This window comes from Calliphora vicina, chromosome 5, assembly GCF_958450345.1.
Source record: "Calliphora vicina chromosome 5, idCalVici1.1, whole genome shotgun sequence".
NCBI classification, from domain to species: domain Eukaryota; kingdom Metazoa; phylum Arthropoda; class Insecta; order Diptera; family Calliphoridae; genus Calliphora; species Calliphora vicina.
The window spans coordinates 24,202,452-24,224,593 of record NC_088784.1 but is presented as its reverse complement, the minus strand read 5'-3'; the positions used below and the strand labels follow the sequence as shown (position 1 = coordinate 24,224,593).

General features: G+C 21.4%; 1 protein-coding gene across 1 annotated transcript in view; it reads right to left on the bottom strand.

Annotated features, from left to right (window-relative positions):
* The window catches only part of Ptr (Patched-related), a 48,746-nt gene that overhangs the window by 9,520 nt on the left and 17,084 nt on the right, over positions 1-22,142 (bottom strand). The window contains exons 2-3 of the mRNA XM_065513989.1: positions 4,008-4,138; positions 3,799-3,944 (exon numbers count right to left, since the gene is read on the bottom strand). Coding sequence (XP_065370061.1) covers positions 3,799-3,944; positions 4,008-4,138 — 277 coding nt within the window. The remainder of the gene's footprint in view (positions 1-3,798; positions 3,945-4,007; positions 4,139-22,142) is intronic.

Here is a 22,142-nt window from a genome sequence, read left to right as displayed (position 1 = left end):
TTTTCGAACATTTGAAATTAGGCAAAATAATGCCAAAAATACGCATTTTCTATAATTTTCCAAACAATCAACCAGAAAATAATGATTTCAGGACAATTTTGAAAATTCGAAATTAAGTTCGAAATTTTCGAACATGTGAAAATTGGTTAAATAATGCCAAAAATACACATTTGTTATAATTTTTCAAACGAAAACCTAAAAAAATGTATTATGGAGCAATTTCGAAAATTCGAAATTAAGTTCGAAATTTTCGAACATATGAAAATTTATCAAAAAAAGGCAAAAAATACATATTTTGTATAATTTTTTAAACAATAAATCAAAAATAAACAATTGCTATCATTTTCCAAACAATAAACCTGAAAAATCAATTGCAGGCCAATTTCGAAAATTCGAAATTAAGTTCGAACATATGAAAATGGGCTAAATAATTTAAAAAAAAACACATTTTTTATAATTTTTCAAACGCAACCCATAAAAAATTGTATTTTAGAAGAATTTTGAAAATTCGAAATTTTCGAACATATGAAATTAGGCAAAGTAATGCCAAAAATACACATTTGTTATTATTTTTTAAACAATAAACCTAAAAAAATGGATTTCAGTACAATTTCGAAAATCCGAAATTAAGTTCGTAATTTTCGAACATATGAAAATAGGCTAAATTATGCCAAAAATACAGAACTGGTATCATTTTCCAAACAATAAAGCAGAAAAAATTGATTTCCAACCAATTTCGAAAATTCAAAATTTTAGAAATCTGAAAGTAATTGAATAATGCAAAAAGTATCATATTTGATATAATTTTTTAAGCAAAAACTCATAAAAAGTAGGTTTTATAACAAATTTCGAAAATTCGAAATTAAGTACGAAATTTTCGAACACAATAAAATTGATTAAAAAAGCAAAACTTGACATATTGAATAGAATTAAGGAATAAAAAACCTTAAAATCTTGATTTTGGACTAACTTCAGAAATTCGAAATTAAGTTCGAATTTTTCGAACATGCTAAAATGGTTTAAAAATTGAAAAGAAAATAGGCACATTTGATAAAATTAAGATATAAAAGCTCTGAAATATTTATTTAAGACAAATTTCGAAAATTTGATATTAATTTCGAATTTTTCGAACATATGAAAAGGCGATAAATTGCGGAAAAAACACGATTTTTTAACAAATTAAAATTTTTTGAAGGAAATTGATGTGCCGTCTTATACATAATTAAACATTTTGGCATAAATTTCGAATTCAAGAAATTAACTTCGAATTTTCGATCATTGTAAAAAATGGTGGAATCTAGCTAAAATTTTTAAAAATCCAAAGTTGTATATTATAATCGTCATCTGTAAGAGTAATAAAACATTGTGGTCTACATTTTAAATTTTCGAAATTAAGTTCGAATTTTCGAACATTGTAAAAAATATCGCATAATATGCAAAAATCAAAAAATTTCGTTCTTAATCAAGATCAGTTAGAAAAGGGAAACATTTTGCTGTATATTTAAAATTTTCGAAATTAAGTTCGAATTTTCGAACATCTTAAAAAATATCGGAAAACATGAAAAAATCCAAAATTTTCGTTCTTAATCATGATCAGTAAGAAAGGGGAGACATTTGCTGTATATTTTGAATTTTCGAAATTAAGTTCGAATTTTCGAACATTGTAAAAAATATCGGAAAACATGAAAAAATCCAAAATTTTAGTTGTTAATCATGTTCAGTAAGAAAGGGGAAACATTTTGCTGTATATTTTGAATTTTCGAAATTAAGTTCGAATTTTCGAACATTGTAAAAAATATCAGAAAACAAGGAAAAATCTAAAATTTTAGTTCTTAATCAAGATCAGTAAGAAAAGGGAAACATTTTGCTGTTTATTTTGAATTTTCGAAATTAAGTTCGAATTTTCGAACATTGTAAAAATGTTTGAAAATATGAAAAATTCACAAATTTTAGTTTTTAATAATTTTTAGTAAGAAAAGGGAAACATTTTACTGTTTATTTAAAATTTTCGAAATTAAGTTCGAATTTTCGAACATTATAAAAAATATCGGAAAACATGAAAAAATCCAAAATTTTAGTAGTTAATCATGTTCAGTAAGAAAGGGGAAACATTTTGCTGTATATTTTGAATTTTCGAAGTTAAGTTCGAAAATTTCAAAAATATCGGAAATCATGAAAAAATCGAACATTTTAGATTTTAATCATGTTCAGTATGAAAGGGGAAACATTTTGCTGTATATTTCAAACTTTCGAAATTAAGTTCGAATTTTCGAACATTGTAAAAATGTTTGAAAATATGAAAAATTCACAAATTTTAGTTGTTAATCATGTTCAGTAAGAAAGGGGAAACATTTTGCTGTATATTTCAAACTTTCGAAATTAAGTTCGAATTTTCGAACATTGCAAAAAATATTAGAAAATATGCAAAATTCAAAAATTATCGTTCTTAATCATAATCAGTATGAAAGGGGAGACATTTGCTGTATATTTTGAATTTTCGAAATTAAGTTAGAATTTTCGAACATTGTAAAAAATATCGGAAAACATGAAAAAATCAAAAATTTTAGTTGTTAATCATGTTCAGTAAGAAAGGGGAAACATTTTGCTGTATATTTTGAATTTTCGAAATTAAGTTCGAATTTTCGAACATTTCGAAAATGTTTGAAAATATGAAAAAATCACACATTTTAGTTTTTAATCATGATTAGTAAGAAAAGGAAAATAGTTGGGATGACATTTCGGATATTCGAAATTAAGTTCCAACTTACGATCACTGTCCAAAATGCTGGTATTTATGAATCATGTGTTAAAAATTGATTTAATTTTATTATTTTAAAACTGTAAACAATTGATATAAAACGTGATTTTTTAGTTTAAAAAAATGTATGTAATAGCAAAAACAGCAACAACAACAACAAACAAATTATATTTAAATGTTGCAAACGAATTGGGTGTGGGAATTGAGAAATCTCACAATAAGAAATTGTTGCCATAAAACTTGCAAAAATACATACAATGTAGTACATACGTAGATATATATTTTCTAAGAATTTAAGATGTCTTGAAATTTTCTTAAAATTTTTTTGTTTACTACATATTTCAAGCCGAAGAAAAGAGACCTTTTGTTGACATTAGTAAGAATTTTTGGGTGGATGTAAGTAAGTAAGAATGTTTGTATAAATTATTATTATTTTAAATTAGTTCATCATCCTCACTTCTTTGACTTTTCTTTTTCGTTCACTTGCTTTTCTTTTCGTTTATTTGTTGCCTTTTGTGGTCGGTTGTTGTTGTTTTTCTGAATGAATTAAATGACGTACAATACACTCTAGTTGGTTCCAGACAATTCTACATGAATTTCTTTACAAACTTAAACTATTTATTGTATGAACATTAGCGAAATGCTGCTCATGATGATCTTGCTGATCATTATTTTGCTGTAGATTTCAGTTTCAGATTTACAGTTTAAATTGAATTAAAGCGCGCTCTTATTTAAGCTTTTAAATAAAAAAACAACACAAACAAATAATAAAGACGACGTAAAAAACAGAATGTACAACAAAAAAATAAACAGAAAAATAAAAAATTAACAACTAGTAATTGAAATTGGCATTAAAATAAATTTAAATATTTAAATGAAGCTAGAGGCTGTTTGTTTGTTATTTACACCCTCCCAAAAACATCAAATGAAAAGAAAAAAAAAACTCAATTAAGGATCCTCTTTAATCTCGTAGCTAAACATAAAATTTAAAAATATGTGTGTGTGTTTTTATTTGCTGATAAAAAGTATTTTGAACTCACCTGGCCTTGTTATGCGACCCACATTAAAACGATGCGTATAGTTGACTTTAAAATACTGTTCAACTATTGCTCTTTCAGCCTTACCCTCTCCATTGATGGGTGAAAATAAATATTCTGGATCAATTTGGTATTTTAGTTGTTGATAGCTGCAAATTAGAAATTAACATTTTAAATCTAGAAATTTATTTTAAGTAAAAATAGAAACTTACCCCGTTATACATAAAAGCGTTAATAATATTGGCACTATAATAAAATATCCGGGATGTTTGGATATAAAAACTCCCAAATGAAAAAATGTTTTGTTTAATGTCTTGTCCACGCAAGATATGCCACAAGTCATCTAAAATGAAACACAAAAAAAAATATAAACAAAAAATTAGTAAATAATAATAATTTTTAAAAATTTTAAATTTTTTTTTACAAAATTTCAAGATTCGAAATTTTCAAATCAATAAACATTTTTAGAAATTTTGTTAATAGTAGAAAATAATAAAATTTTTTGTCTAAATTTCAAATTTTCCAAAATTTTGAATTTTTTTTTCAAAATTTTCATGTTCGAAAATTTTAATTCAGTGAAAATACTGAGAAATTATAAATTTTATTTCAGAAATGTAATTAGTAATTAAAAATATTAAATTTCGAATATTCGAAATTTAGTTCGAATTTTCGAATTTAGTTCGAATTTTCGAAATTAAGTGAAATGGATGCGAAATAAGATTTACTGATCACGAATAAAAACTAAAATTTGCGATTTTGGCATAACTTCCGATATTTTTACAATTTTCGAAAATTCGAACTTAATTTCGAAAATTCGAAATATCAAGCAAAATGTTTCCCTTTCTTACTGATCATGATTAAGAATGAAAATTTTAGATTTTTTCATAATTTGCGATATTTTTCACAATGTTCGAAAATTCGAACTTAATTTCGAAAATTCGAAATATACAGCAAAATGTTTCCCTTTTCTTACTGATCATGAATAAAAACTAAAATTTGTGATTTTTGCATATTTTCAAAAATTTGCGAAATGTTCGAAAATTCAAACTTAATTTCGAAAATTCGAAAATACAGTAAAATGTTTACATTTTCTTACATATCATTATTAAGAACGAAAATTTTAGATTTTTTCATAATTTCCGATATTTTTTACAATGTTCGAAAATTCGAACTTAATTTCGAAAATTCGATATATCAAGCAAAATGTTTCCCTTTTCTTACTGATCATGAATAAAAACTAAAATTTGTGATTTTTGCATATTTTCAAATATTTTCGAAATGTTCGAAAATTCAAACTTAATTTCGAAAATTCGTAAAATTCAGTAAAATATTTACATTTTCTTACTTATCATGATTAAGAACGAAAATTATAGATTTGTTCATAATTTCCGATATTTTTTACAATGTTCGAAAATTTGAACTTAATTTCGAAAATTCGAAATATCAAGCAAAATGTTTCCCTCTCTTACTGATCATGATTAGCAAAGAAAATTTTATATTTTTTCATAATTTCCAATATTTTTTACAATGTTCGAAAATTCGAACTTAATTTCGAAAATTCGAAATATCAAGCTAAATGTTTCCCTTTTCTTACTGATCACGAATAAAAACTAAAATTTGTGATTTTTGCATATTTTCAAACATTTTCGAAATGTTCGAAAATTCAAACTTAATTTCGAAAATTCGTAAAATACAGTAAAATGTTTACATTTTCTTACTTATCATGATTAAGAACGAAAATTATAGATTTGTTCATAATTTCCGATATTTTTTACAATGTTCGAAAATTCGAAATATCATGCAAAATGCTTCCCTTTCTTACTGATCATGATTAGCAACGAAAATTTTATATTTTTTCATAATTTCCAATATTTTTTACAATGTTCGAAAATTCGAACTTAATTTTGAAAATTCGAAAAATATAGCAAATGTTTCCCTTTTTCTTACTTATCATGATTATGAAGGATAATTTAAGATTTTTTCATATTTTCGGACAAAATGTCCGAAAATCTAAATATTCGAATTTTGGAAATTAATTTCGAATTTTCGAACAAGCTTTAAAATCAACAACAATATAAATAAATTTTTAATTTTCTTACAAAATTTCTACCCAAAAATAAAAAAAAATTTTGAATTTTCTTTCTAAATTTCTATGTTCGAAAATCTCAAATCAGTAGAAATCCAAAAAAAAATAAGAATTTCTTATGATTTTTGTAACCAGTAATAAAAACTAAACAGTTTGTTATACTTTTAAAATTTTCGAACTTAACTTCGAATTTTCGAACATTGGCCAAAAAGTGCAAATTTTAATAATAGCTTTGAAAACATTAACAAAAACATAAAAATTTTGAATTTTCTTTCTAAATTTCTATGTTCGAAAACCTAAAATCAGAAGAAATTCGGAAAAAAATAAGAAATTTTATGATTTTTTTAATCATTAATAAAAATTAAACAGTTTTTTACACTTTTTAAATTTTCGAACATTGATCAAAAAGAGCAAATTTTTGAAAACATTATCAAAATCATACAAATTTTAAATTTTCTACCAAAATTTCTATGTTCGAATATCCTAAATCAATGAAAACACAATAAAATTAAAAAAAAAAAATTCATAAAATAATCAGCATTTAAAACTAAGCATTTTGAGATACATTTCGAGTTTTCAAAGTTATGTTCGAATTTTTGAACTTAATTTCGAATTTTCGAATATTGTCTAAAATGTGAAATTTTTTTCAAAAATTTAAAATTAATATCAAAAATAGAAAATTCTTTAATTTTTCTTCGAAATTTCTATGTTCGAAAATGCAAAAATCAAAGAAAACTTTCGAAAATTTAAATTTTGTTCCTCATAAAATAATCAGTAATTAGAAAGAAACATTTTGGGATACATTTCTGGTTTTCGAAATTATGTTCGAATTTTCGAAATTAATTTCGAATTTTCGAATATTGTCTAAAATGTGGAAATTTTGTTACTAGCTTTAAAATTAATATAAAAAATATAAAATTTTTAATTTTTCTTCAAAATTTCAATGTTCGAAAATGCAAAAATCAAAGAAAATTTACGAAAATTCCAAATTTGTTACCATAAAATAATCAGTAATTAAAAAGAAACATTTTGACATAAATTTCGAGTTTTCGAACTTAATTTCGAATTTTCGAACATTGTCTAAAAAGTTGAAATCTTGTAACATTATTTAAAAACAATATCAAAAATATAAAAATTTTGAATTTTTTTTTAAAATTTCCATGTTCGAAAATGCAAAAATCAAAGAAAACTTTCGAAAATTTAAATTTTTTTCCTCATAAAATAATCAGTAATTAGAAAGAAACATTTTGAGATACATTTCGAGTTTTCGAAATTATGTTCGAATTTTCGAACTCAATTTCGAATTTTCGAACATTGTCTAAAAAGTGGAAATTTTATAACATAATTTAAAACCAATATCAAAAATATAAAAATTTTGAATTTTTTTAAAAAATTTCAATGTTCGAAAATGCAAAAATCAAAGAAAACTTTCGAAAATTTAATTTTTTTCCTCATAAAATAATCAGTAATTAGAAAGAAACATTTTGAGATACATTTCGAGTTTTCGAAATTATGTTCGAATTTTCGAACTTAATTTCGAATTTTCGAACATTGTCTAAAAAGTGGAAATTTCATTACTAGCTTTAAAATTTATTTCAAAAATATAAAATTTTTTAATTTTTCTGCGAAATTTCTATGTTCGAAAAAAAATGCAAAAATCAAAGAAAACTTTCGAAAATTCCAATTTTTTTCCACATAAAATAATCAGTAATTAGAAAGAAACATTTTGAGATACATTTCGAGTTTTTGAAATTATGTTCGAATTTTCGAACTCAATTTCGAATTTTCGAACATTGTCTAAAATGTGGAAATTTCGTTACTAGCTTTAAAATTAATTTCAAAAATATAAAATTTTTAAATTTTTCTTCAAAATTTCCATGTTCGAAAATCCTAAATCAAAGAAAAATTTACGAAAATTCAAAATTTGTTACCATAAAATAATCAGTAATTAAAAAGAAACATTTTGACATAAATTTCGAGTTTTCGAAATTATGTTCGAATTTTCGAAGTTATGTTCGAATTTCCAAAAAGTGGATACTTTATGTTTTGCTTTGAAAACTATAATAAAAATAACAAAATTTTAAATTTTTACTCAAAATTTCCATGTTCGAAAAACCAAAATCAGAGAAAATGCTAAAAAATTTATTTAAAACAGATAATGAATTCCATATTTAATTACAATTTGACTCATTAATATTGATTTACCTACATTTGGTTTAAATTTATGGTTGTTATTATTTCTTATATTTAACAATTAATTGGTTGGTTCATCATCAGAGACGTCATCAAAGTCTGTTTATGTTGATTTTGATAATTATCAGCATTAGCCCTGAATTCATTACGAAATGTTTTTTATTTTTTGTTTTTTTTTTTTCATTTAATTTGCTTAAATTTTCAACATCGTTAATAACAAAAAACATTTATGTAGTTTACAACAACAATTCAAAGAAACAATATTAAAATAAAAACAATTAAGTTGAAAAAGAAAAATGTCGCAAATGCCAGCAACTAAAGTTCATTAACAAAAATTAAGGTTTTTATTTTGGAAAAAAATAAAAAAACTGAATTTAGAGAAAAACAGAGAGAAAAATTACTGGATTTTTTATAGAAAATCCAAAACATGAATAGAAATTTTCAAAATATTTTTTTGATATTGGAATCTTTCCATTTTTTTTAAAAAAAAAATGGGAAACTTTAAGCCAAAAGTCTATTTAGGGTTTAATTTTTCTCAGTGTATAACAGTTTATTTTAAGTGCAACTCAAGTACAACTATTAGTAGTGTTGATTGTTTTGTTTAAACATAATAGTAGGGCGTTGTTAATGAAAACCCAAACTAAAAAACAAAAAAAAAAACTTTAAACTTAGATTTCAAGTCCTATAATTTTGTCAGTGTATTAGTGTAAGTCTGAGTGTATTGTTTGTGTACTTTAAAAGTGTGTACAAAATTTAAGTGTAGCCAATTGTGTAAAGTGTATAATTGAGTTTTGGTGTTAGTTTTTCATTTTTATGAAACTTATTAATATGTATGTCTAGAGTATGGCTGTTCATTCATAATTTATTTGTTTAATCCATTGCTTTACTTTACTATTTAACTACATACTTGCATTACAAGTACATTATAAAGTTACTAAACTACTCCCATTATTTATTATTTAATATATTGTTCAGTTGTTGTTTTTTTTTTTGAGTTCAGGGAGATGATAATCAAAAAAAAACATAAATTGTAAAATAAATATGCCTACTTATGTGTTAAAAGGGCATTACGTTTTCATATTGCACACATCACATCTCTACATGATTGGGTCACATGAAAACAAATATAAAAAAATGTGTAATCACTTATCATTATTAAGTAAATAATTACACAAATTGTTAAATAAAGTTTAAAGATATTGATTTTGAAATAAATTGAAATTTGAAAATTTCCCCAGAATTTGTAAAAAAATTAAATTTGTGATTAAAAAAATCATGAAAATATTGTTTTTTATATAAAATTTATCATTTCAACACTTTTTGGTGAATTCCCAAAAAATTTTCAAAAATCCCCTTTTAACGGGGAAACTTTAAACCTACAAATTTACAGCATTAAACATATTAAAACTCATGAAAATTGTTTATTTTTCTTTAAAACTTGCTATTTTTAAACTTTTTAATAATTCCCAAAAAATTTTCAAAAATCCCCTTTTACGGGGAAACTAAAAACACACAAATCTTTAATAAAAAATATATTAGAACTCATGAAAATAGTTCATTTTATTAAAAACTTGCTATTTTTATACTTTTTAATAATTCCCAAAAAGTTTTCAAAAATCCCCTTTAACGGGGAAACTAAAAACACGCAAATCTTTAATATTAAACATATTAAAACTCATGAAAATAGTTGTTTTTATTTAAAACTAGCTATTTTTATACTTTTTTAATAATTTTAACACTTTTTTGAAATTTCCCAAAAATTTTTCAAAAATCCCCTTTAACCGGGAAACTATAAATCTTCTAATTTACAGCATTAAACATATTAGAAATCATGAAAATAGTTATTTTTATTTAAAACTTGCTATTTTTATACTTTGTAATAATTGCCAAATAATTTTTAAAAAATCCCCATTTCCGGGGAAGTTATAAAAAAGTATAAATATACAAATCTGCAACATTAGATATAGTAGAACTCATGGAAATAGTTGTGTTTATTTAAAACTTACATTTCGCATGCTTTTAACTAATTCCCAAATAATTTTTAAAAAATTCCAATTTCCGGGGAAGTTAAGAAATAACTATTTAAGGTGTTTTTAATAAGTAAAATAAAAAATTATATAATAAAACTTAATCACTTAATGTTTACTTAATTTTAAATTAATTATTTTTTTTAATTTTTCAGCAATCCCGTAAAATTTTTCTAAAATCCCTTTAAACGGGAAACCAAAAATATAGAAATTTTACACTTAAAGCTTATAAAATGGCTAAATATATAATTCTTTTAATTAAAATAAACATTTTTAAACTTTTAAAAAACTCCCAAAATCCTAAAAAAAATCCCAATTTTCCCAGAATTTGTAAAAAAAACTAATTTGTGACTTAAAATTCATGGAAATATTCTAATTAAGTAAATATTATTATTTTAAAACTTTTTTGAAAATTCCTAAAAAATTTTCAAAAATCCCCTTTAACGGGGAAACTAAAAATATACAAATCTTTACATTAAATATATTAGAACTTATGGAAATAGTTAATTTTATTTAAAACTAGCTATTTTTAAACTTTTCAATAATTCCTAAAAAAAATTTAAAAAATCCCAATTTCCGGGGAAACTATAAATCTACAAATTTACAGCATTAAACATATTAGAACTCATGAAAATAGTTAATTTTATTTAAAACTAGCTATTTTTATACTTTTTAATAATTCCCAAATAATTTTAGAAAAATCCCAATTTCCGGGGAAGTTAAAAAATACTATTAAAATTCAATAAAAATTCGAGGAGAAAAGTTTTCAATAAGAACTTTTTCAGTTTTAACAACAAACAAACATCTTTAAACTGTTTTGTTTTTTTAACTAGAAATTTAATAATTTATTCATGAATACAAAAGGCCATTTCATTCAATATTTATTAATAGAAAAAAAGTGAAAAGAACTGTCTTTAGAATTTCGCTAAATTTCGCTTTCTAACAAAAACTGCTAAGAATTTTACATGATGACCCACTTTCAAAGCTTTAGAAATGCAAATCTTTTGTAATAAAATTTTGATTAATTTATATTTAGATTCATAGATCTCAAAACATTTTGTTAAACTTTTGTCTTTACTGAATAATAAAAAGAAAATGGGTTTATTCACTCTAACACTTGAGTTATTTGTATTAATAATTTTAAAATTTTTGTTTATGTTTTTTTGGAAAGTTATGATTAAGTTCAAACATGTGCATGATTTGTTTAGCTGTAAACAAATTATGAATAATTTATTGTAACTTATAAAGTGAGTCATTTAAAATAAAAATTTCTAAGAAAAAATTTAAATTAATTGTTTGTATTGGCATTAATTTCTTTGTGATTTTTTGATAATGACACATAATGACACATAATTGGAATAAATAAAAAATTATGTATTGAAACCAAAGTTGGTGTCTTTGTCTTTTTACAAAGGCATAGGTTCATAGTTCTTTGAAAATGAGGCTGGTCAAACAGTGACTATCACCAAGGCATTAAAAGGAGGAGATTTTAGCCCAAAATTTGGTTATTACAGGCTTCCCCGGGAAAGTGAGATATAAAAAGTTTTCAAATAATTGACTCCAAATAGAGAAAACTTATTGTTATAAGTTTTAATTTAAATTTCTTCACTTTAGTTATTAATAATGCCTTAAATAAACCATTTTTAACTTCCCCGGAAATTGGAATTTTTTAAGAATGATTTGGGAATTATTAAAAAGCATGCAAAATGTATATTTTAAATAAAAACAACTATTTCCATGGGTTCTACTATTCCTTATGTTACAGATTTGTATATTTATATCTCTTTATAACTTCCCCGGAAATTGGGATTTTTTAAAAAAATATTTGGGATTTATTATAAAGTATAAAAAAGCTAGTTTTAAATGAAAACAATTATTTTCATGTGTTCTAACATATTTATTGCTAAAAATTTGTATATTTATAGTTTCCCCGTTAAAGAGGATTTTTGAATTTTTTTTAGGAATTTTCCAAAAAGTGTTAAAATAATATTATTTAAATAATTAAAGATATTTCCATGAATTTTATTGGTCTCAAATTTGTTTTTTTTTAATTCTGGGGAAACTGGGATTTTTTTGAGGAATTTGGGAATTTTTTAAATGTTTAAAAATATTTATTTTTATTAAAAGAATTATATATTTAGTTATTTTATAAGCTTTAACTTTAAAATTTCTATATTTTTGGTTTCCCGTTTAAAGGGATTTTGAAAAAATTTTACGGGATTGCTGAAAAATTAAAAAAATAATAAATTCTAAATAAAGTAAACAAATTTTTTTATATATTTTTTTATTTTACTTATTAATAACACCTTAAATAGTTATTTTTTAACTTCCCCGGAAATTGGGATTTTTGGAAAATTATTTGGGAATTATTAAAAGATATAAAAATAGCAAGTTTTAAATAAAAACAAAGGTTTTCATGAGTTCTAATATTTTTAATTTCTTAGATTTATTAAAAATTAAGCCTTATTTTAGTATTATCATACAATTCATTTAAAATTTTTTCTTATTTAAAGAAAAATATATTTTTTTCACTCCCATAAAAATGTTTGTTTTTGTCTGCTCCTCCTCCATTTTTTCTGCCCAAAAAAACCTTCACTTTCATAGTTTGTGTCTTAAATCTTTTGTTTTTACTCTTTAGTAATTGGTAAAACAGAGAGAGAGAGTGTGTCTCTCTGTTTATCTGTGGTTTATTATGATTTGGTAAAATGCTTTCTTTTCTAAGTTAATATTGTTATTGTTTTTTTTTATTAATTTAACAAAAAAGAGAGTGAAATTGTTATTTTTTTAATTTATTTAAGCTTTTTGTTTATTTATTTTTTAATTTACGATTGTTTTCTTATGCAAAATTCTTTTAAAACCTTGAAATAACAAAAAAATTTCACCCATTTTATGTTTTAATTTAAACTCAAATACCTTTTCAAGTCAATAAATGTTTGGTGGGGTCAGTTGTATGTGTTTTATGTTTAAAATTTAATTGATTAAATTTATGCATACATTTTTTGTTTTTGTTGCTCTTCTATATAAAAAAAAATAAAGTTGTTCGCTTTATTCCGGTATTGGTAGAAGAAAAAAAAAATAAATATGTGTGGTATGTATTTAATATGCGTTTAATAGTTTTCTTTCTTGTTGACCCAATTTTCTATTTATGGCTTTAGAAAAAAATTGTATAAAATCATATATATTTCGATTTGTTATATCAAGCTTATGCTTTTGTTTTAACCAACAACTATTTCTTAGCCGTCTTTACGTTAACGTTCTCATTAACCAGCCAATAGACAAGACAACATTATTATTAGAAATTTTTGTGAGAAAGAAAGTTGTTGTAAACAAAAATTTACAAATACAACAAATGCTAAACCTATGAAGCTACTGAAGAAACATTTATTTAATTAAAACAAAACGATGTAAAAATTTAAAAATCTTGACAAAAATGTAAAAATTTATTTAGTTTTGTTACTATGTAATTTCAAAGCTTAAGGCGAAATTTCTACAATTTTTTTGGGATAATCGATAATTGGAATTTAATTTCGAATATTATACGAAATTCATTATTTTACAGACATTAAATTTTTTTACTTTTGTTGTAAATACTTAGCAAAATTTCTTTTTACATAAATTTCAAAATTGTTTTAAAAATTTATAATTTCACTTCTGTTGAAATTTAAACAATTTTAAGTTAATTTTTTAAAAAATCTTAAATTTCTTTATGTTTATTAGTAATTGGCGAATTTTTTTTTTCAAAATTTAAAAAAAAATTCAAAATTTTTTAGAAATTTCAAAACTTTTTATAAAAATTTCAAAACTTAATTTCAAATATTCAAAATTTATTCCAAAATGTTTGTTTTGATTTATCTTATGCATTTCTAAAAAAAATTAAAATTTTAAGCAAAAAAAAAATTTTAAATATCTTTATTTCATGGCGAAATTCTTACAATTTATTTCAAAACTTTTCATAAAAATTTTGAAATTTTTACTTTTTTGGAATGTTCAAAAATTTGTACTTAATTTAAGATTAAAAATATTTAATAAAATTTAATTTTGATGCATTTTCTTATATTTCAGAAATTTGAACTTTCAAACAAAACTTTTAGAAAAATAAAATTTTTTTTTTAAAAAATTTAAATCTCTTTATGTTTTTTAGTTCAGAAATTTCAAAGTATTAGGCAAATTTCTGAAATTTTTTAAAAAATTTTATTTTTTTTTAGAAAATTCAAAACTTTTTACAAAAATTTCAAAATTGTATTAAAAATTTTGAATATAATTACCTTTGTTAAAATTTCCCCTTTTTTGGAATGTTATAAAAATCGAAATTTATTCCAAAATGTTTGATTTATGAAATTCGAACTCAAAAAAAAAAAAAAAATTTTAGCTCATATTTAAAAAAAATTTACATTTCTTTATGTTTGTTAGTAATTTCAAAGTATTTGAGGAAATTTCTGACAATTAGTTTCAAAATTTTTTACAAAATTTCAAAATTTTTTAGAAAAAAATTTCAAAATTGTTTAAAAATTATAATTAATTTTGTTGACATTTCCACTTTTTATTGGAATGTTCAAATATTCAAACTTAATTTTGAATATTCAAAATTTATGGCAAAATGTGTTTTGATTTAGAACAATTTTCTTTGATAAAAATTTGTAAATTCTTTATGTTTATTAGTAATTTCGAAGTCATTGGCAACATTTCTGAAAATTTATATACAAAAATTTCAAAATTATTTTACAAATTTAAAATTTCACTACTTTAGTTGATATTTCCACTTTTTTGGAATGTTCAAAAATTTGAAATTTATGCCAAAATGTTTGTTTTGATTTAGAGATTAAAAATATTGAATAAAATTTAGTTTTTATGCAATTTCATTCGATTTAAGAAATTCGAACTCAAACAAAAATTTTCAAATTTTTTAGTAAAATTAAAAATTTTAAGCTAATTTTAAATTTCGTTATTAAATTGGCGATATTTATTAAAATATGTTTCGAAATTTAAAAAAAAAAATCAAATATTTTTTAAAAATTCAAAACTTTTTACAAAAATTTCAAAATTGTTTCAAAAATTTAAAATTGCTTACTTATGTTGAAATTTACACTTTCTAAAAATTAGATTCAAAAATTTTTATTACAAAACTTTCAATATTTTTTAAAATAAATTTCAAATTTTTTTACAAAAATTCCAATTTTTATTCAAACCTTTAAAACATATTCCGAAAATTGCCAAATGTATCCATTTATGCTTATGTTCGATAATTCGAATTAACACATTTTCAAAATTTTTTACAAAAATTTTAAAATAGTTTTAAAAATCAATAATTGCATTACTTCTGTTGAAATTTATACTTTTTGAAAATTAGTTTCAAAAATTTGTAAAAAACTTTCAAAATTTGTTCAAAAAATTTTAAAATATTTTACAAAAGTTCGAAATATTTTTCTAATCTTTAAAACAAATTCCGAAAATTGCCAAATGTATCCATTTTATGCTTATGTTTGATAATTCGAATAAACACATTTTCAAAATTTCAAAACTTTTTACAAAAATTTCAAAATTTGTTACAAATCTTTCAATATTTTTTTATACAAAAAATCTAAATTTTTTTTAACATTTTTCAATTCAATTGAATTGGCATATTGTTGCCAATTGTCCATTCCAGTTCCACTTAATTAGCTTGATACTCAGATTAGAATTCAGAAAAATCAATTGGAGTACGAAAAGTTCCAAAAGAAATTCTAAATCAAACTAAAGCTAAAGGAAATATAATAAATAAAAATCAACTAAATATTTAATACTTTATAGAAAAATAAAAGTAAATGCATTTAAGGTTAAAAAATTTCAAAACTTTTTCCAAAAAAATTAAAAATTGTTTAAAAGATCTAAAATTGCATTACTTTTTTTGAAATTGACACTTTTTGAAAATAAGTTTCAAAAATTTGTACAAAACTTTAAAAAATTTTAAAAAAAAATTTGAATTTTTTTACCTTTAAAAGAAATTCCGAAAATTGCCAAATGTATACATTTTAAGCTTATGTTTGATAATTCGAATAAACACATTTTCAAAATATCTTTCAATATTTTTTTTAAAAAATTTCAAAACTTTTTCCAAAAAATTTAAAAATTGTTTAAAAAATCTGAAATTGCATTACTTTTTTTTTAAATTGACACTTTTTGAAAATTAGTTTCAAAAATTTATACAAAACTTTAAAATTTTTTTAAAAAAAATTTAAATTATTTTTCCAAAAGTTATAATTTTTATTCAAACCTTTAAATTTTCCGAAATTGCCATATGTATCCATTTAATGCTTATGTACGATAATTCAAATTATCTAATTTTCAAAAATTTTAAAAAAAAAAATTCAAAACTTTTTACAAAAATTGTTTTAAAAATCTAAAATTGCATTACTTTATTGAATTGACACTTTTTGAAAATTAGTTTCAAAAATTTTTAAAAAAAAATTTTATTTTTTTTTTTAAATTTTTTGGACAAATTTTGAGAGTTTTTTACAAATTTTTTAAACTAATTTTCAATTTCAACAAAACTAATAAATTTTTTTAAAAAATTTTGAAATTTTTGTATAAAAATTGGAAAATGAGTTAATTCGAATTATCGAACATAAGCATAAATTTGGCAATTTGCGGAATTTGTTTTAAAAGTGTGAATAAAAATTTGAACTTTTGTAAAATATTTTGAAATTTTTTCAAAACTTTTTAAAAAAAATTTCAAAATATTTTACAAAAGTTCGAATTTTTATTCAAACTTTTAAAACAAATTCCGAAAATTGCCAAATTTATGCTTATGTTCGATAAATCGAATTAACTCATTTTCGAATTTTTATAAAAAAAATTCGAATTTTTAAAATTTAAAAAAAAATTTTCAAAATTGCATTAGTTTTGTTGAAATTGAAAATTAGTTTAAAAAATTTGTAAAAAACTTTTAAAATTTGTCCAAAAAAATTCCAAAATTTTTTACAAACGTTCGAATATGTATTCAAATATTTAAAACAAATTTAGGAAATTGCTAAATATCTTAATTTTAGTTTATGTTTGATAATTCGAATTAACATATTTTCAAAACTTTTTACAAAAATTTCAAAATTGTTTAAAAATAAATTTCAAAAATTTACGTTCTATTTCTATTCAAAATTTTTTAAAAAATTTAAAAATTTTAAACTGCATGAAATTTACACTTTTTGAAAATTATTCAAAAATATTTTAAAAAAATTTCAAAATTTTTTACAAAAATTCCAATTTTTATTCATTTTATGCTTATGTTTGATAATTCGAATAAACACATTTTCAAAATTTTTTACAAAAATTTCAAAATTTTTTAAAAAAATTTCAAAATTTTTTACAAAAATTCCAATTTTTATTCAAATCTTTAAAACAAAATTAGAAAATTGCCTAATATCTCCATTTTATTTTATGTTTGACCTTTTTAATCTGCTTCAAATTCTTTTTTTAAATCTGTTGACAATTTTCACAATCCAATAAATTTAATTTAATATAAATACATAATTATTTACTTTAAATTGCTGTAAATATAACCTTTAAATAAATCTTAAGACCGTAACAATAGTTACTTGAGGTTAAAGTATGATTTCAATAACATATTTTGAAAAATTACCCACAACTTTTAAGACAATTTAAATACAAATTAAATGATTAATAATTTGTTTCCGATTTAGCGACAAGTTAAATAAAGCTATAAATAAAACAATAAACAAATAAAACTCAAGACAAAACAAACAAACAAAACGAATTTGGCAATATTCACTTAAGCATAACACCATAAAAATATGATTTAATCTGTTTAAAAACCGAAATTAAAATCAGACAATTGTGTCTTTAAAAACATTTGACAAAATAAATAACAATTATGTGTGTATGTACTTGCAAATGTATGTATTTGAATTCATATATTAATTGAGTATTTGAATATTTTATTTAACAAGCTAGCAAAACATAAAAATAAAAAAAGAATTATTTAGAAATATTTAAGCACGTTTTTTAATTAACAAATTAGTTGGGTCGAGGCTAAAATTGCTATTGGCTGAAAAATCAATGTCTTTTTAAGCCGCAAAGTCTACATAAAACTTGTTAAACACTTGAAAACAAACAAATCTTGTTTAATTAAAGAAAAATCCTATCAAAAATTAAGTTTGTAATAAAAAAACAAGTAACAATTCAAAAAAAATTAAGAGTTCATAGGTTAAATCAAGAAAATCTTTAGATAAAAAATTGTGCACAGCTATTGTACTTTCATTAACACATTTCACTTTCAATTATATAGCTTTAATACTTTAGTGAGAATCTATTATATTTTAATTTACTACAAGTTTTCACTTTCAATAGCCCCACAAAAGTTTTGAGAAATTTTCAAAACAACTATCAATAATAACAATTTCCATAATTTCTATTTTAGTTCATTGAACTAGTTTCCATAAATCTTTAACTTACAGAGAGAGACTCTCTTACACCTCTGCTACTCCTGCTCTTTCTCTTTCTCACTCTCTCTTTCACTTTTAAATTCCATTAAATTTATTTTTAATTCAAATATTATAATATTTAATACAAAATCTTTAGTAATTTTGAATAATAATGATTCATTTATTTAACTACATATTTACAGCTGCTCCGAGTCATTTAGAAAAATTTTGTTGAAGGTGGCACGATACGGCACGCACGCACTAATAATGTTGGTTGCTTGATCGTCAAGGTGATGGATGTCAAATTTAGTTAAAATTACAATCAGGTACGCTTCAATATACTACATACATATACAAATATATTTCTTGGCTTTACAACTTATGGATCAATGACGTTGTTTTTTTTTAAATATTTTATTCAAATGTTATAGAAACTGAAATTTATTTTATTTATTTTTTTTCAATATACCTAGGGAATTTACAGTTTTTTGTTGGTATTTAATCAGAAAATTATTTAAATTTTGTAAATGAATGCATATTTGATTTAGATTAGAAACTTTGGAAACGTTTTTTATGAAATGCGGCAAAGAATAAAGTAAGTATTTATATCTACTATACAAAAGTCTATAAATATTAAAAATGCAGATCTGATTTCAAGTATTGACTTTTGCATTATCTCCCAAATAAAAACCATATAATGCTACCAAAATTTCTTATCATGTTTGTGCTTTTGTTGGTATGACATTGTCCTAGTTTGTGAATTGAAACAGGTATTGAAATGTTCTCGAACTGATCGTGTTCTGCTAACAATTTCGCCAATAGTATAAGAAACAAGTAAGAGTTTATACATTCACCATTATATAATTTAAGATAATAATTAAAAACTATTTTTTGGTGAAAAAAAAAAATTTTGGCGAAAAAAAAATTTTTGGTGAAAAAAAATTTTTTTGGTGAAAAAATTTTTTTTGGTGAAAAAATTTTTTTTTGGTGAAAATATAAATTTTTTTTGGAAAAAAATTTTAAGTGAAAAAATATTTGGTGAAAAAAATATTGGTGAAAAACAATTTTAAGTCAAAACAATTTTTGGTGAAAAAAAAATTATAACATTCACCATTATATAATTTAAGATAAGTATTAAAAACTATTTTTTGTAAAAAAAAAATTGGTGTGAAAAAAAATTTGGTGAAAAAAAATTGTTGGTGAAAATATAATTTTTTGGTGAAAAAAAATGTTGGTGAAAATATAAACTTTTTTTTGAAAAACAATTTTAAGTGAAAAAATATTTGGTGAAAAAAAATATTGGCGAAACAAATTTTTGGTGAAAAACAATTTTAAGTGAAATGAAATTTGGGTGAAAAAAAAATATTGGTGAAAAACAATTTGAAGTGAAATAAATATTTGGTGAAAAACAAATTTAAGAAATTTTTTTGGTGAACAAAAATATTGGTGAAAAAAGATTTTTCGTGAAAAAAAAATTTGAGCAGAAAATATAAATTTTTGTTTAAAAAATTTTAAGTGATAAAAAATTTAAGTGAAAAAAATTTTTGGTGAAAAACAAATTTAAGAAATTTTGTGGTGAACAAAAATATTCGTGAAAAAAAAACCAACATAACCCATGCCATCGGTCAAATGCAGCCTTATTTATGCACCAGAGAGAGTCATATCAAATTGGACATTGCGGATGTGCGCTATCAAGTGAAGCCGCTGCTGACATTTGCCCAATATTATATTTCATACAAAATGGCATTAATTTCGATGATAACTCACACTCATTTTGATTTATTAAAATTTAAAGATTTTTAAGATCTAAAATTTCATTAAAATGATTTCAAATTTCAAAAAAAAAGTTAAAAATCGCTAATTTAAAAAAACCCTTAAATAACAAGAATCGCAAAAAATTGTTAAATTCATTTAAATATTACAAATTTCACAATATATCGAAAATTCTAATTTGATATTTAATTTCTACAAAATTAACTAAAATATGTCGAAAAAATCGCTAAATAAAAAACGCTTAAATAACAAAAATCGTAAAATTCATTTAAAACATTATAATTTTCACAATAAAATCATAAAATTCGTTTTAAATATCACAAATTTCAAAATAAAAACGCATAAATAACAAACTTACAAAAACGCTTAATCAACAAAAAATCGCTTAAATTCTAATTTAACAAAATTCGTTAAAATTACAAGAAAATCCTAAATATCACAAATTTCTAAAAAATTATCTCGATTTTTTAAAAAAAAAATCGCTAATTTAAAAAAAAAAAAGTTTAAACAACAAAAATCACAATAAATCTTGAAATTCGTTTAAAATACAAAACAAATCGTTAAATATGTTTAAAATATCAGTAGATCTTAAATTTCTTCAAAATAATTTAGAATTTTTCCAAAAAATCGCTAATTTAAAAAAGCGCTTAAATAAAAAATTAGCTAAAATCCAAACCAAAAAACAAATCTTTAATTCATTTAAAATACCAGAAATCATTAATTTTATAAGAAAATTGTAAATTTAACAAAAACGTTTAAATAAAAAAAATCGCCAATTCAAACAAATTTTCATAATCATAAAAAATCACTAATTTTACAATAGATTGCAATATTTATACAAAAAAAACCGTTTATTACAGCAATTCTCTTAAATTTCTACAAAATTATCTCTAAAAATCGCTAATTTAACAAAAACGCTTAAATGAAAAGTTAGCTAAAATCACCTTTCAAATTCATTTAAAATATCAGAAATCATTAATTTAAAAAAAAAATCATAAAATTTACAAAAACTATTAAATAGAAAAAAAACGCAAATACAAACAATTTTCATGTTCTTAAAAAATCATTAATTTTACAATATTTATGAAAAAAATCGTTTATTTTAGCAATTTTCTTTAATTTCTACAAAATTATATAATTTTTTTCCAAAAAAATCTTTAATTTAAAAAAAAAAACGCTTAAATAAAAAATGTTTAAAATCACTAAAAACAACCTTTCAATTCCTTAAAAATATCAGAAATCATAAATTTTATAAAAAAAAAATCTTAAATTTAACAAAAGCGTTTAAATAAAAAAATCGCCAATTCAAAAGATCGCTAATATTATAAAAAAAACGTTGACAATTTAACAAAAATCACTAAAATCATAATAAGATTGTCAAAATAGTGTAAAATATCAAACATTTCTCAGCAGATCTTAATTTTCTACAAAATTATATCGAAATATTCCAAAAAATCGCTAATTAAAAAAAAAAAAACAAAAAAACGCCCAAATAAAAAATTTCTAAAATGACAAAAAAATCAATTTCTACAAAATTTTATTGAATTTAACCAAAAAATCGCTAATATAAAAAACCGCCTAAATAAAAAGTTTGGTAAAATCACCAAAAAAAAACTTTAAATTTACAGTAATATATTAGAAATTAATAATTTTATAAAAAAAATCGTAAAATTAAAAAAAAAATGTTAAATAAAAAATCGCCAATTCAAAAAAAAATGTTAAATAAAAAATCGCCAATTCAAAAAATTTGCATAATCAAAAAAAAAAAATAATAATTTTAAAATATTTGTAAAAAACATAGTTTATTACAGCAAATTTCTTAAATTTCTACAAAATTATCTCGAATTTTTTCAA